Source organism: Trichomycterus rosablanca, chromosome 5, assembly GCF_030014385.1.
Source record: "Trichomycterus rosablanca isolate fTriRos1 chromosome 5, fTriRos1.hap1, whole genome shotgun sequence".
Taxonomy (NCBI): Eukaryota; Metazoa; Chordata; class Actinopteri; order Siluriformes; family Trichomycteridae; genus Trichomycterus; species Trichomycterus rosablanca.
Genome location: NC_085992.1, coordinates 52207733 through 52221512, shown reverse-complemented (window position 1 = coordinate 52221512; position 13780 = coordinate 52207733). Strand labels below are relative to the sequence as shown.

The window sequence follows — 13780 nt, the reverse complement described above, 5'->3', positions numbered from 1 at the left end:
TCACTGTAATTACATACAAATATTTATATTTAAGACGGAAGGTTTTATGTAGCGGGTTTACTTTTAGATAAAAGACGTGTTTTATTAGTTTTTTATTATAAGGTGAACATGCAAAATCTCCTGCGGTGTGACGGTAGTAACAATAAAGTATAAAATATAAAGCTGTATAAAATAAATCAGTGAGAGCTGGACGTGTAATAATCTCAGTAAATGAAGCACCGTGATTAAAACCTCGTACTGTGATGTGACAGTTAAACACAATTTATACTTTTAACGTTAGAATTTGATCAAATCCTCATAAAAATTAGTCGTTTGTTTGATAAAAATAATTCTGTTTCACTTTTATTTGTCAAGTTTTAATGAAACAAAAAAGCTTTTTATTACAATACTTTAAAAATTAATAAATATATTTCCTTTTTTGAAAAAAAAATCAATTTGTACATTCATTTCTTAAATGATAAAATATTTAAAATGTTGAAAAATAATGTTTAATAAATGTATTTTATTTTTGAAAAGACAAATTTATTTATACTTTTATTTGGTAAATATTAAAATATTCAAAATAGTATTTAATAAATGTATTTTCTTTTTTGAAAAAGAAACAAATTTATTTATTTATTAAATGTTGAAATATAAAAGAAATGAAAATATTTAAAAAAATGTTTAATAAATGTATTTTCTTTTTTGAAAAAGAAACAAATCTATTTATACATTTATTTATTAAATGTTAAAATCTAAAAAAAAAAAAAAAAAATTTCTTTAAAAGAAATTAATCTATTTATACATTTATTTGATAAATGATAAAATATTGAAAATGTTAAAATATTAAAATATTAAAAGTAGGGATGTCCCGATCACGTTTTTTTGTTCCTGATCCCGATCCCAATCATTAATTTTGATCCCGATCTGATACCGAGTCTCAAACCGATACTTGTATTTTCTAGATATTGTCTAGATAAGAACTGGATAATACTGTTCACACGGTGCACACTTCAACTACATTACAGTTATTCACATTAATCCAGTGTACATGTTTAACACCTGAATAGCTCTGCAGTGCTGTAGGAAATAATTGCCTGATCCAAGCTATTGCTTAATGTTCTTTTATTTTTACAAAATAAAAGTAAACAAACTTAGTGCAGCAGTGTAGCAGTAAAACTAGAACACTCAGAATGAAGTGAAGGTTCTTTTTGAGGAAAATCAGCATCTCTGCCGTGTTAGCGGGCGGCCGGTTCCTCTTCTCATCATATAATAATAATAAACTCGCTGTATTCGACTGAGTGTTTATTTTTTAGGTGCCGTATCAAATTGGTACTAATTGTAGATCGTTTGGTTAAATATACTTGACTCACTTACTTCAGAGCTATGTTCCGTCACGTCTCAAATTCGCGTCTCCTAGCAGTTTCATCTGCAAAATTACGTTCTGTAGGTGACAGAGCTTTTAGTGTTGCTGGCCCTAAACTCTGGAATGAACTCCCACTACAGATACGTACGTGTCATTCATTGTCATTATTCAAAGTTAGTCTCAAAACACATCTCTATCAGTTAACTTATGAGTGAGCAATCGCTTAATCATTTATTTAGTGTTTTACTTTCATCTTACATTTTCATTGTTTTGTTTTAATTTTGTCTTATCTTGTATTTTATTCTACTTTTATACCATTACTATCCTAATCATGACATTATTATCTATTTTATTTACATGCACATTACTGTTTTATGTTGATGCTCTCTGTAATTTTTATTGTTTTTTATTGTACAGTGGCCTTGGGTCTCGTGAAAGGCGCTTTATAAATAAAATTTATTATTATTATTAAATGATATCTGGTTTGTTGTTTATGAGCCACCGTACTTGAATGCGTGTTGTAACTAAGCCAATCAGAGGGCTTGATACTGAGATGTTGTTCAGTCTTGTAACACGTAAACTTGTAAAAGCTGTGTGTTATGGAAGTTTTCATACTGGGATTAAAAGTTATTGTTTAGTAAATCGGAGTGATCCTGGACTCACACACCATATAAACAGTAAAATTCTACAGTAATGAACGCAGCTCTGCTCCCACCGCCTCGTGAAACGCTCACAGTGCAGACGTTACACTTCACTGCTGGACTCTCCGTTTACGACACCTGCTTGACCGCTGATGTAAAACGAAGTATCGGGATTAGGATCGGGTTTAGTAAAGCCGATACCGATCAGTTAAAAAAATGCCTTGATCGGCCCCGATTCTGATCTTTGAGATCGGATCGGGACATCCCTAATTAAAAGTATTAAAATATTAAAAAATAATGTTTAATAAATGTATTTTTAAAAGAAATACATCTATTTATAATGTATTTGTTAAATGTTAAAATTAAATAAAAAAATCATACAATAATTAAAATAAATGTAATGAATGTATTTTTTAAGAAAAAAATGTATTTATACATCTATTTGGTAAATGTTAAAATCTAATATACAGTGTATCACAAAAGTGAGTACACCCCTCACATTTCTGCAGATATTTAAGTATATCTTTTCATGGGACAACACTGACAAAATGACACTTTGACACAATGAAAAGTAGTCTGTGTGCAGCTTATATAACAGTGTAAATTTATTCTTCCCTCAAAATAACTCAATATACAGCCATTAATGTCTAAACCACCGGCAACAAAAGTGAGTACACCCCTAAGAGACTACACCCCTAAATGTCCAAATTGAGCACTGCTTGTCATTTTCCCTCCAAAATGTCATGTGATTTGTTAGTGTTACTAGGTCTCAGGTGTGCATAGGGAGCAGGTGTGTTCAATTTAGTAGTACAGCTCTCACACTCTCTCATACTGGTCACTGAAAGTTCCAACATGGCACCTCATGGCAAAGAACTCTCTGAGGATCTTAAAAGACGAATTGTCGCGCTACATGAAGATGGCCAAGGCTACAAGAAGATGCCAACACCCTGAAACTGAGCTGCAGCACAGTGGCCAAGATCATCCAGCGTTTTAAAAGAGCAGGGTCCACTCAGAACAGACCTCGCGTCGGTCGTCCAAAGAAGCTGAGTGCACGTGCTCAGCGTCACATCCAACTGCTGTCTTTGAAAGATAGGCGCAGGAGTGCTGTCAGCATTGCTGCAGAGATTGAAAAGGTGGGGGGTCAGCCTGTCAGTGCTCAGACCATACGCCGCACACTACATCAAATTGGTCTGCATGGCTGTCACCCCAGAAGGAAGCCTCTTCTGAAGTCTCTACACAAGAAAGCCTGCAAACAGTTTGCTGAAGACATGTCAACAAAGGACATGGATTACTGGAACCATGTCCTATGGTCTGATGAGACCAAGATTAATTTGTTTGGTTCAGATGGTCTCGAGCATGTGTGGCGGCAATCAGGTGAGGAGTACAAAGATAAGTGTGTCATGCCTACAGTCAAGCATGGTGGTGGGAATGCCATGGTCTGGGGCTGCATGAGTGCAGCAGGTGTTGGGGAGTTACATTTAATTGAGGGACACATGAACTCCAATATGTACTGTGAAATACTGAAGCAGAGCATGATCCCCTCCCTCCGGAAACTGGGTCGCAGGGCAGTGTTCCAGCATGATAATGACCCCAAACACACCTCTAAGACGACCACTGCTTTACTGAAGAGGCTGAGGGTAAAGGTGATGGACTGGCCAAGCATGTCTCCAGACCTAAACCCAATAGAACATCTTTGGGGCATCCTCAAGCGGAAGGTGGAGGAGCGCAAAGTCTCGAATATCCGCCAGCTCCGTGATGTCGTCATGGAGGAGTGGAAAAGCATTCCAGTGGCAACCTGTGAAGCTCTGGTAAACTCCATGCCCAGGAGAGTTAAGGCAGTTCTGGGAAATAATGGTGGCCACACAAAATATTGACACTTCAGGAACTTTCACTAAGGGGTGTACTCACTTTTGTTGCCGGTGGTTTAGACATTAATGGCTGTATATTGAGTTATTTTGAGGGAAGAATAAATTTACACTGTTATATAAGCTGCACACAGACTACTTTTCATTGTGTCAAAGTGTCATTTTGTCAGTGTTGTCCCATGAAAAGATATACTTAAATATCTGCAGAAATGTGAGGGGTGTACTCACTTTTGTGATACACTGTATAAAACTCTTTTTATGTTTCTATTTGTATATTTTTAATATATGTGTAAACATTTTACCTCTGTACTCTTAAAGCTGCTGTAACAGTACACATTTCCCCTGTAGGATAATAAAACGCGTCTCATTTTGTCTTATAATTTTTAATAAAGAACAGTAGGGTTGTGATGTATGAACCGTTATGCATCCAGACTCTCTCCTCTTTATTTATGAAGAAATAAAGAAATAAAAGTAATTTAGACCCTGAGCTAGTAAACATGAGCAGTAACAGAGTAAACGATTCCTGAATCCACATTTCCGTGAGCGGTCACTAATCGTCCCGACCGGGTTCAGATCGTCCATCCACGAAGATCCAAACTGTTGAAAATCTTCCTCAGTCTGTCGCCCTGATGACACTGCCACGCCCACCACCCACGCGCTAATCACGCCCACCACCCACGCGCTAACCACGCCCACCACCCGCGCGCTAACCGCGGCTGATTTATCTCCCCACCGCCGCTCAACACGAGACGGTTTAATTGCTTCTCTAATGAAGCTAAATTAAAGGATCAGGCGTCGTTAAGCTCTGAGAGCTGTTTAATGCACCACGCCGTGTGGGTCTGTGTTAAGGTCAGAGCGGTGACGGCTAACAGTGCACAGGTCTTGATTGTGGTGTCAGACTCACAGATTATGACATCACAAATATGCTCCCTAAGCACTTTATTAGGAACGCCTGTCCTCATCCCTGATCTTGACCTTATCTCTGTCCTCATATCCACTAGTGTTTCCATCCTATTCTCTATTTTTCTTAGTTCAGGCTCCTTATGTTTTTAGTCAGCATTAGCCTTAGCATTAGCTTAGCATAGGGATTAGCATTTGTTCTTGGTGTTTTTGGTGAAGCATTAGCATAAGATTAGCGCTAGTGAACAGCAGTGTCCTGTTACCTCCTCCAGCTCGTCATCACACAAAGAAAAGCAACAGAAAGCTGGAGGAAATTTTCCTAAAATAAATGCTGACACGAGAGAGAAGATTAGAAGTTTAAGAGCTCTGTTACACGTTCACGTTACGGCTTTTGTCATTATTAAGGCTGGATTTATGTCATATTAATAACTCGCTGAAGTTCAGACCAGCTGCGAGACATTTCAGAAGATAAACACCTTGCTTAAATAGCAGTTTTTACCCAGTTGTGTTATGCTTCCTCTGTACTGATGCTGACCCCTGCCCGATTGAGGAGAGCGAACTGACACACGCCCCCTCCGACACGTGAGCAGTACCCGACTGCATCTTTTTAACTCGTATGCGGATTAGCTTTGTGAGACAGAGAGCCACACCCTGATCAGCAGACGCCATCAATCAGCCAGCAGAGGTCGTACGTGTATCAGTTATGAGCTCCCTATCCGGCTCCCACCCTGCATTGAACTACAGCCAATCGTTGTTCATGTAGCCGCCCAGTCCAGCCGGATGGCAGAGCTGAGATTTCATACGATGTATTGGAAATCCCAGCTCTGGTGTGCTAGTGTATTTTACCGCTGGTAGACCACTGGTACCGCTGGTTCGCCTGGTAGACGAGCGTTACAGTTTTATAATGTTGTGATTTATGGAGATGCTGCTGACCTGCTGAACCCTGACTATAGTCTATTTCCTCGGCTGCTCCCGTTAGGGGTCGCTGGCGGATCGTGATCCACATTATTGATCTGGCACAGTTTTTACTCTGGATGCCCTTCCTGACACGACCCTCCCTATTTATCCGGGCTTGGGACCGGCACTACAATGCACTGGTTTATGCATCCTAGCCACCGGGTATATATTGGGCAATTCAGTGTCTCCAATTAACCTGACTGCATGTTTTTGTACTGTGGGAGGAAACCGGCGCACCCGGAGGAAACCCACACGGACACGGGGAGAACATGCAAACTCCACACAGAAAGGACCCGGACCGCCCCCACCTGGGGATCGAACCCAGGACCTTCTTGCTGTGAGGCAACAGTGCTACCCACTAAGCCACCGTGCTGAACCCTGACTAGTATTTTTTACACTAAATTAAAAATGACTACAGTATATTCGTTATGTCCAGTATGTTTTGGATACACAGGTTAACATCCAGGTACGTTTAAAACAGCACAAAAGAACTGTGTTGCTCACGAGCGGGTGCGCAAGTGCACACACACACACACACACACACACACACACACTACGTTGACCCATCGTTGTCTGTGTATGTCGCTGTAGCTATTTTCACTATGTCCCTAACATCGTTAACAAGTTTTCACCGTGTTTCTCCTTAAAGAACCGACCCCAGTGTTTAGAAGGAAATAACTGATAACGTCAGTCAGTAATGGAGGAAAACGAAACCAGTAGATCTGATAATAAAATGACCGTGCATGGGTCGGTTGTGTGGAAATTGTTTGGTTTCTGCCGGGATGATGCGCAACAGTACAGTTTTGTGCAAATGATGCAGTAAAACGTTGCAACTATGTTTATGTTGTTTATGTTTTCATCTCATCATATTATATCGTATCGTATATCGAGATATGAGGGGGGGGGGGGTTTATGCATTTTCTCCCCATTCCTCCCGTTTTAGAGCATCCAGTTTGTCTTCCGCTGCTGACAGACTCCAGATTTGCATTCGAGGAGAGCACGCCGCTGCCCACGCCTTCTTCACACGTGTACAGCCCTTCTCTTCTCGCCCGCGCCTCCTGCACAAGCGTCCCTTCTACGAATCAGGGTCCACCCACACATAGTCCGGTCCCCACCCTGCAGATACGGTGGTTAATTAGTATCTGCTGCAGGCACTGCAGGCACAATTATGCCCGTCAGATGGCGCCCAGCCGACCGGTGGCAACACCGAGCCTCGAAACCCGGTAGTTCAGAAACTCGGTGCTGGTGCGTCAGCGGAATATCCTGCTGCGCCACCTGGGCGCCTGAGATATGAGTTTTTTAGTCGTATCACCCAGCCTGAGCCTGATCTAAGTGAAGAGGCCCAGACTGATCATGGTATCAGACCCAGCTTTCCTCTCTGTTCGTTCGGTCTCTGGTAAAGACCGGGAATTAAATTCAGCTCTAATCATTGGTTGGAGTTTGGATGGAATATATCGGTTGCTTGTTTTTTGTCTTAGACCCCCCCATGTAAAAAAAAAGCTATTCTGCGAGCCCTTGACACGGGTTCTGCTCTTATTCTTACACTCAGTGAGGATGATAAAAGGTTTTGTGTTCTTGCTCGTGTTAAATTGCTCGGGTTTATTTCCGGTGAACGGATGGTAGAAGCTTCCTCGCCTGGATCTGAATATATGTAGTTTAAAATAGATCACCTGTGTAGCTGCCTAACCTCGGTTGTTGAAATGGTGAGACCGGGTGCTGAGGTGGTGCAGCGGTCTAATGGACCAGCCCACCACCACCACCACCAGTTCTGAGGTCAAATCTCAGTTGTGCTATTGGCCTACACAGACACGATTGGCTGTTATGTGTATTTTGTTATTGCTGCAGTAGCGCCCTCTGCTGGCTGGTCGAGGTGCTGCACAGAGACGGTGAATAACGGAGAGCAGTGTGTGACTCTACATACGTGATACTGATCCCCGTGTGAACCCACATCTGGAAGGTATAATTTTATGAAAGCAACCTTAAATGTGTCTTAGGGGGGCGTGTTAGGTACGCCACGCCCACCCCCGGGTCAGGGTCCGAGTCTGCAGCGGTGGACAACAAATAAAACTGGGTGATTGATAATGACTAGATTAAGATAAAATGCTTTGGAGGAAGCGCTTGTTATTAGTTGATGTTTAATTCACACCTTTTGAACCGCGACTAAACCGCTGGGACAGTGCTAGCCGGTATAGCGCGTATAAACCGCGTAGAATTAGCATTTTCTCACCTGAAGCTAATTGTTTTGTGTCTTTTTTACCATGATGCATCACTGTTGAGAGGCAGCGTTTTCAGGATGTTTAGATAAACACCCAGCTACGGATCACCATCGTCACTGTCGAATCAGATTATTGAGACACTCTAATTAGATGCCGATGATGTCATTGACTGTCCCCGCCCATTGCCGCAGATTTAGCACACTAATCCGACACAGCCTCAGGACGTTCGAACCAACGGTCTGAGGCGGCACAATCCGCAAGATGGTCCTGGGTTCGATTCCCTTAGACCTTCCTGTGTGGAGTTTGCACACTTTCCTCTGGGATAAATGAATGAATGAATCGTCTCGCTTGTGTATCCTCAGGGCTACGATGACGGATACGACGGCGAGTACGACGAGCAGAGCTACGAGGGTTACAACGACGGATACAGTAACCAGTCCAAAAGGTGAATATCTCAGCTGTGCTATCAGCCGACCGGGCGCCCACACAGACGCACTACTGGCTGAACAGGGATTTAACACATAAGTGCTGCAGTTACACCCTCTGCTGGTGATGGATGGTGCTGCACTACACACAGAGACGGGGGGTAACAGAGATCAGTGCGTGTCTCCTCGGTCAGGAGTGCAGCTCTGCAGCAGTAGAGGGGAAGTGGACATGACTAAATCAGGAGGACAATAAGGGGCGGGGCTTTATTTACTCTGATCACTGTACTGTTACTGTTTGATGTGTTTGCAGTGGATCAGAATATTATGGACACGGAACCAACGACGATCCCTACAACAGTTACGGTAAAACACACTCACACACACACACACACACACTCACACACAAACACTCACACACACACTTACACACACACACACACTCACACTCACACACACACTCACACACACACACATGCCTCACCCATATTATTATATATTTGGTGGTACGGTGGGCACTGGGCAGCACTGTCCCCTTACAGTGAGAAGTTTCCGGGTTTGATTCCCAGGTGGAGCGGTCCGGGTCCTGTCTGTCTGGAGTTTGGTATGTTCTCCCTGTAACCGTGTGGGTTTTCTAGCACAGTCCAAAGGTTAATTGGAGAAACTAAACCACCCTAGGTGTGGAAAGTGTGCACTGTGATGGACTGGCAAAATGCCCGGGGTGCTTCCTACCCTTTGCCCAGGTGAAATGCACCCACCGCAACCCTGACCAGGATAAAGCGCTGGTAAAACGTTAAATTAACTATAAACGAGGATCAGTACCTGGCATTACTTGTGTTGCCCTTGTTGATGGCGTTGTGGCACAGAGATAAGTAATATCACCTCCTGTTTTGGTGCCAGCTGGCAGTTGTATTACCGTGCCAGCACCGGTGCCAGGCTGGACACCACAATGGTGCGATACGGCCCGCTGAGAAAATAGATCCGGACTCTCCTGGCGAGGACGCCGTCATTATCCGGAACCACTCTGCCCGCCGGAGGGGGTTTGTTTTGTAGTGTGCCAGCGTTGTGCTGTGAAGTGGCACCACGAAGGAAAAAAGAACTAACAGAACAGAACAAGCTCGTAAACACTCGCTGAATTAAATATGTCAGCGAGCTGCGAGCCGTTAATGTCGTTTGCTAACGAGGTGCGGCGGCGTGTCGGCCTCGAGGGCGCCGATCCGGTGCCATCCACCGTAACCAAAGTGGCAGTTTATATTTCATCGTTCGGTGTGTTTTATATTTCTGATGTATATTTAATGCCACGCCGGATTCCTCCGCCCTCTGTTAGCCGTGTCGCGCGCAACGCCACATTAGCCGTATGGCTTTACAGTTGGTCACCCCGAGGGCGCCCCGGTGGTTTGAGGAATGGCCCGGCGGGCACGTTCGCGGCGCCTAATGGAGCGAGGAGTCCCGGCGGGTGCTGCATTTATGAGACGGTCGGGTCAGTCACGCCTCATCCTTCAACCATGAGCGTGAACGCCGGCGGCGGAGTTTAATGAGCCACCTTGAAACTTCAGCGTTTATCTGCTGGAGGTTTCATCTTCTGCTCGGCTGCACCGCGGGAATCATCTCACGTCTGAGTTCTTACCGGTGCTTTACCACAACCGTCACCACTTCAAGTTCACATTGTTAAAAAAATGTTATATTTTATACATGCTTGGATGAATGAATGGTTGGTTGGTTGGTTGGTTGGTTGGTTGGACGGGCAGATGGATTGACGGTGGGTTGGTTGGTTGGATGGTTGGATGTTTAGATGGATGGATAGATGGATGGATGGCTGAATGGATGGTTGGTTGGTTGGTTGGTTGGACAGACAGACAGATGGATAGACGGTGGGTTTGTTGATTGGTTGGTTGGATGGAAGGATGGATGTACAGACATACGGACAGTGGGTTGGTTGGATGGATGGTTGGTTGGTTGGATGGATGGATGGATGGATGGATGACAGATGGTGGGTTTGTTAGTTGATTTGCTGGTTGGTTGGACAGACAGACAAACAGATGGACAAACGAATAGTGGGTTGGTTTGTTAAATGGATGGATGGACAGATGGTGGGTTGGTTGGTTTGTTGGACGGACAGAAGGATGAACGGTGGGTTTGTTGGTTGGTTGGTTGGATGGATGGTTGGTTGTATGGATGAATAGATGGACAGATGACAGATGGTGGTTTGGTTTGTTTTTTGGAGGAACAATGGATTGGTTGGTTGGTTTGTTGGTTGGATGGACAGACAAAGGGACGGACAAACGGTTGGTGAATTGGTTTGGTAGTTGGTCGAACAGACAGACGGACAGAAGGATGAACGGTGGGTTGGTTTATTGGTGGGTTGGTTGGTTAGTTGGTTGGTAGGTTGGACGGTCAGATGGTGGGTTGGTTGGTTAGTTGGTTGGTAGGTTGGACGGTCAGATGGTGGGTTGGTTGGTTTGTTGGTTGGTAGGTTGGACAGAAGGATGAACGGTGGGTTGGTTTATTGGTCGGTTGGTAGGTTGGACGGTCAGATGGTGGGTTGGTTGGTTTGTTGGACGAATGGTGGGTTTGTTGGTTGGTTGGATGGATGGTTGGTTGGAGATTCCTGATCTGGATGATCTGGTTGCTCTAGATAATGATAATTATCATGAACGTTTTGCTTCTGAGATAAAAGCTTCCACATTTTGATTCATTCGGTGCTGCTGAGCATGAATCTGACAACCAGCGTCTCTTTTATTATTATATATAAACCTGAAGTATGAACCCGCCCGGTGCAGGTGAAAAGAAGTGGTCCGTGTGGAGGTTTAAATGGAGGTTACGATGTCTTGATTGATGTATTAATCCCGTTGTTAATGGTAACACTCGTGTTGTGCTTGTTTTCTCTCAGAGGAGGAAGACTGGACGCCCAGACCGACCCTTAAAGCTCCGGCGTCGAGACTCACGCGAGGGGGCTTCAGGGATCACCCCTACGGCCGATACTAAAGGTGCAATAATCAGTGACCTTCCATCACCGGTGTCCTGAAACAAACCCCACGCCCGGCCCCTCGCCCGGTCCCCCATAACACCACCTAACCACCCACCCCAGGACCCTGAACTAAACTGAACTCTTCCATCGGAACGCTGCTCCCCTTACTCGCCCATCGCTCCCCCCTCGACCCAGAGCATGGAGGCACTCACCACACGACCCTTGGCTACCCGGGCGGCCCACGCCCTCCCCGCATAGCGCATTTAACACAAACATCGAGTCTGTACTGAAATCGAAAGCACTCGGCTGTGTACGGAGTCGTCTGCTGGGTGTCCGACCTGTTTTTGTACTTAAATATGTCATAATAATAATAATAATAAAAATAATAATAATCATTAAAAAGAAAGATAAAAAGGTGAGAACCCGACCTGTGTACGATTCTAAATAGGTGATTATAATTGTAAACGTTTACTGTTGTCGTGATGTTACCGAGACTGAGAGACCTAGGAACTGCTCCATTCATAATGTTTTTATTTATTCATTCATTTGTTTTATACCTAATAAATAAAAGCAGCTCATTAAAACGTGACTTAAAGACTTTGTGTAGCTATAAACAGGTTTTAAAAAATCACATCACATTTATTTGAACTAATTTGAAGCTTTTAAATGTTCGTTCTGTTTAGATGAATAAATGATGAATAAATATGATTTTTTTAAACCGTATTCTCTTTATAAAGTTTGATCTTATTGCACTAGCGTGACTCGGTGTGAACGATCGGGAGGTTGACGAGGTAAGGACGGCAAGACTGGGCTGCGTTCAGACTGTTATGCCTTCATTCTTTGACTTTTTTACCTTCAATTACATTTAATTACCTTTAATTACCTGTAATTACCTGTAATTACCTTTTAATTACTTTTTAATTACCTTTATTCTTATTCCACTGAGCACCAGAAAGCTGCATTTGTCTCGCAATACCGACGCTTTTAAATCGCTTCCTCCCCGAGCTTCCCTGCCGAGACTGTTAAAGCCGAGACTGATGACTAGCGGATGACTAGCGGTTAACCAGGTAACCCCAAATCCCAGCTGTAATGTTACGAATGCCCGTCATAAATCAACTTGCGTACACTTAAAAAAGTAAACCTAGCCCTAACTCCATAACTGAGTAAACCAATCGGCCCCCTCTTAAAGCCGCTAATTATCTAATTATAACTAGTGCTTTTAAATATGACGCTAACTTCTAAATGAAGCATTAAACCACCTAAACCAAACAAACTGATCTAAACTGAGCAGCTTAATGAATCCCTAGTTAACGAGGAGGAGGAGAAGTGAAAGGAGGCGCCGCCTCTCCGGGACTTGCTGGTTTACTTTTTGACAGTGGCTCAAACCCTTCCGTTCATCCTGCATGTGGTTGTTTTGTTTCTGCTCTCTCGTCTCCGTCCGTATCTGTGACGTGACGCCGGCGGGGCGAGGTCCGCTCGTTAACACGCGTCTGTCTTTCCACAGGTGGCGCTAGACTCCGGGCGGAGACGCGAGGCCGACAGGAACGTGGCGCGAGAGAGGTGAGTGAGCCGGAACTTGTTCTTACTGAGTGTGTTATTCAGATGACATACAGAGATGCGTATCGTGCACAGAGAGTCACGCACTGGTCTCCGTTATCCCTCGTCTCTGTGCAGCGCCATCAATCAGCCAGCAGAGGGCGTAATTTAACCAAGCTGTTGATCGTTAGTGGCTGAGATGCGAACCCATGAGCTTGTGATGTGCTAGTTCTGGTGTACTAGTTTGTTTTATCGCCACGTGTTTTAAGTGCAAGACGTCTATAAATTTATGCTCCGGTGTTTGTTAATCTGATCTGTTTGTTGAATTAAACACTAATTTACACTTGCAGCATTTAGCTTTTATCCAAAGCCACTCAACACAATTCAAGCAACTGAGGGTTAAGGGCCTTGCTCAGGGGTCCAACAGTGCAACTTGTTGGTGATGGGCTTTAATCTGACTCACATCTCTTCTTCCTTTATTTACCACGAGCTTGTTAGACATCCAGTCCCAAACCCATGAGCATTAACACACACTCGCCCACACGCCGTTCTTGCAGCTACTTGAGGCCTCGACTCCTTTCGGAGAACCGGGACCTCTCAGACCTGGGTTTGATTCTACCCCAGTCCTTACAAGTTAAAGAACCAACCATCCTTTCTCTCTTTCTTTCTCTCTTTCTTTTTTTCTTTATTTATTTTTTTCTTTCTTTCTTTCTTTTTTCTTTCTTTATTTCTTTCTTTATTTTTTCTTTCTTTTATTTTATTTTTTTCTTTATTTTTTATAATTTCTTTATTTTTTTCTTTATTTATTTCTATATTTACTTTCTTTATTTTTTCTTTTTTCTTTCTTTATTTTCTTTTTTTCTTTCTTTGTTTCTTTCTTTATTTTTTTAATTATTTATTTTTTATTTCTTTCTCTCTTTATTTCTTTTT

At 43.3% G+C, this 13780-nt stretch overlaps 1 protein-coding gene across 1 annotated transcript in view; it reads left to right on the top strand.

Moving 5' to 3' along the window:
- Positions 1-11968, top strand: part of khdrbs2 (KH domain containing, RNA binding, signal transduction associated 2) — a 63634-nt gene extending 51666 nt beyond the window's left edge. Inside the window, exons 7-9 of the mRNA XM_062995371.1 lie at positions 8287-8369; positions 8660-8712; positions 11237-11968. Of these exons, the coding sequence (XP_062851441.1) occupies positions 8287-8369; positions 8660-8712; positions 11237-11331 (231 nt within the window). The 3' untranslated portion in view covers positions 11332-11968. The remainder of the gene's footprint in view (positions 1-8286; positions 8370-8659; positions 8713-11236) is intronic.
- Positions 11969-13780: the final 1812 nt, after the last annotated feature.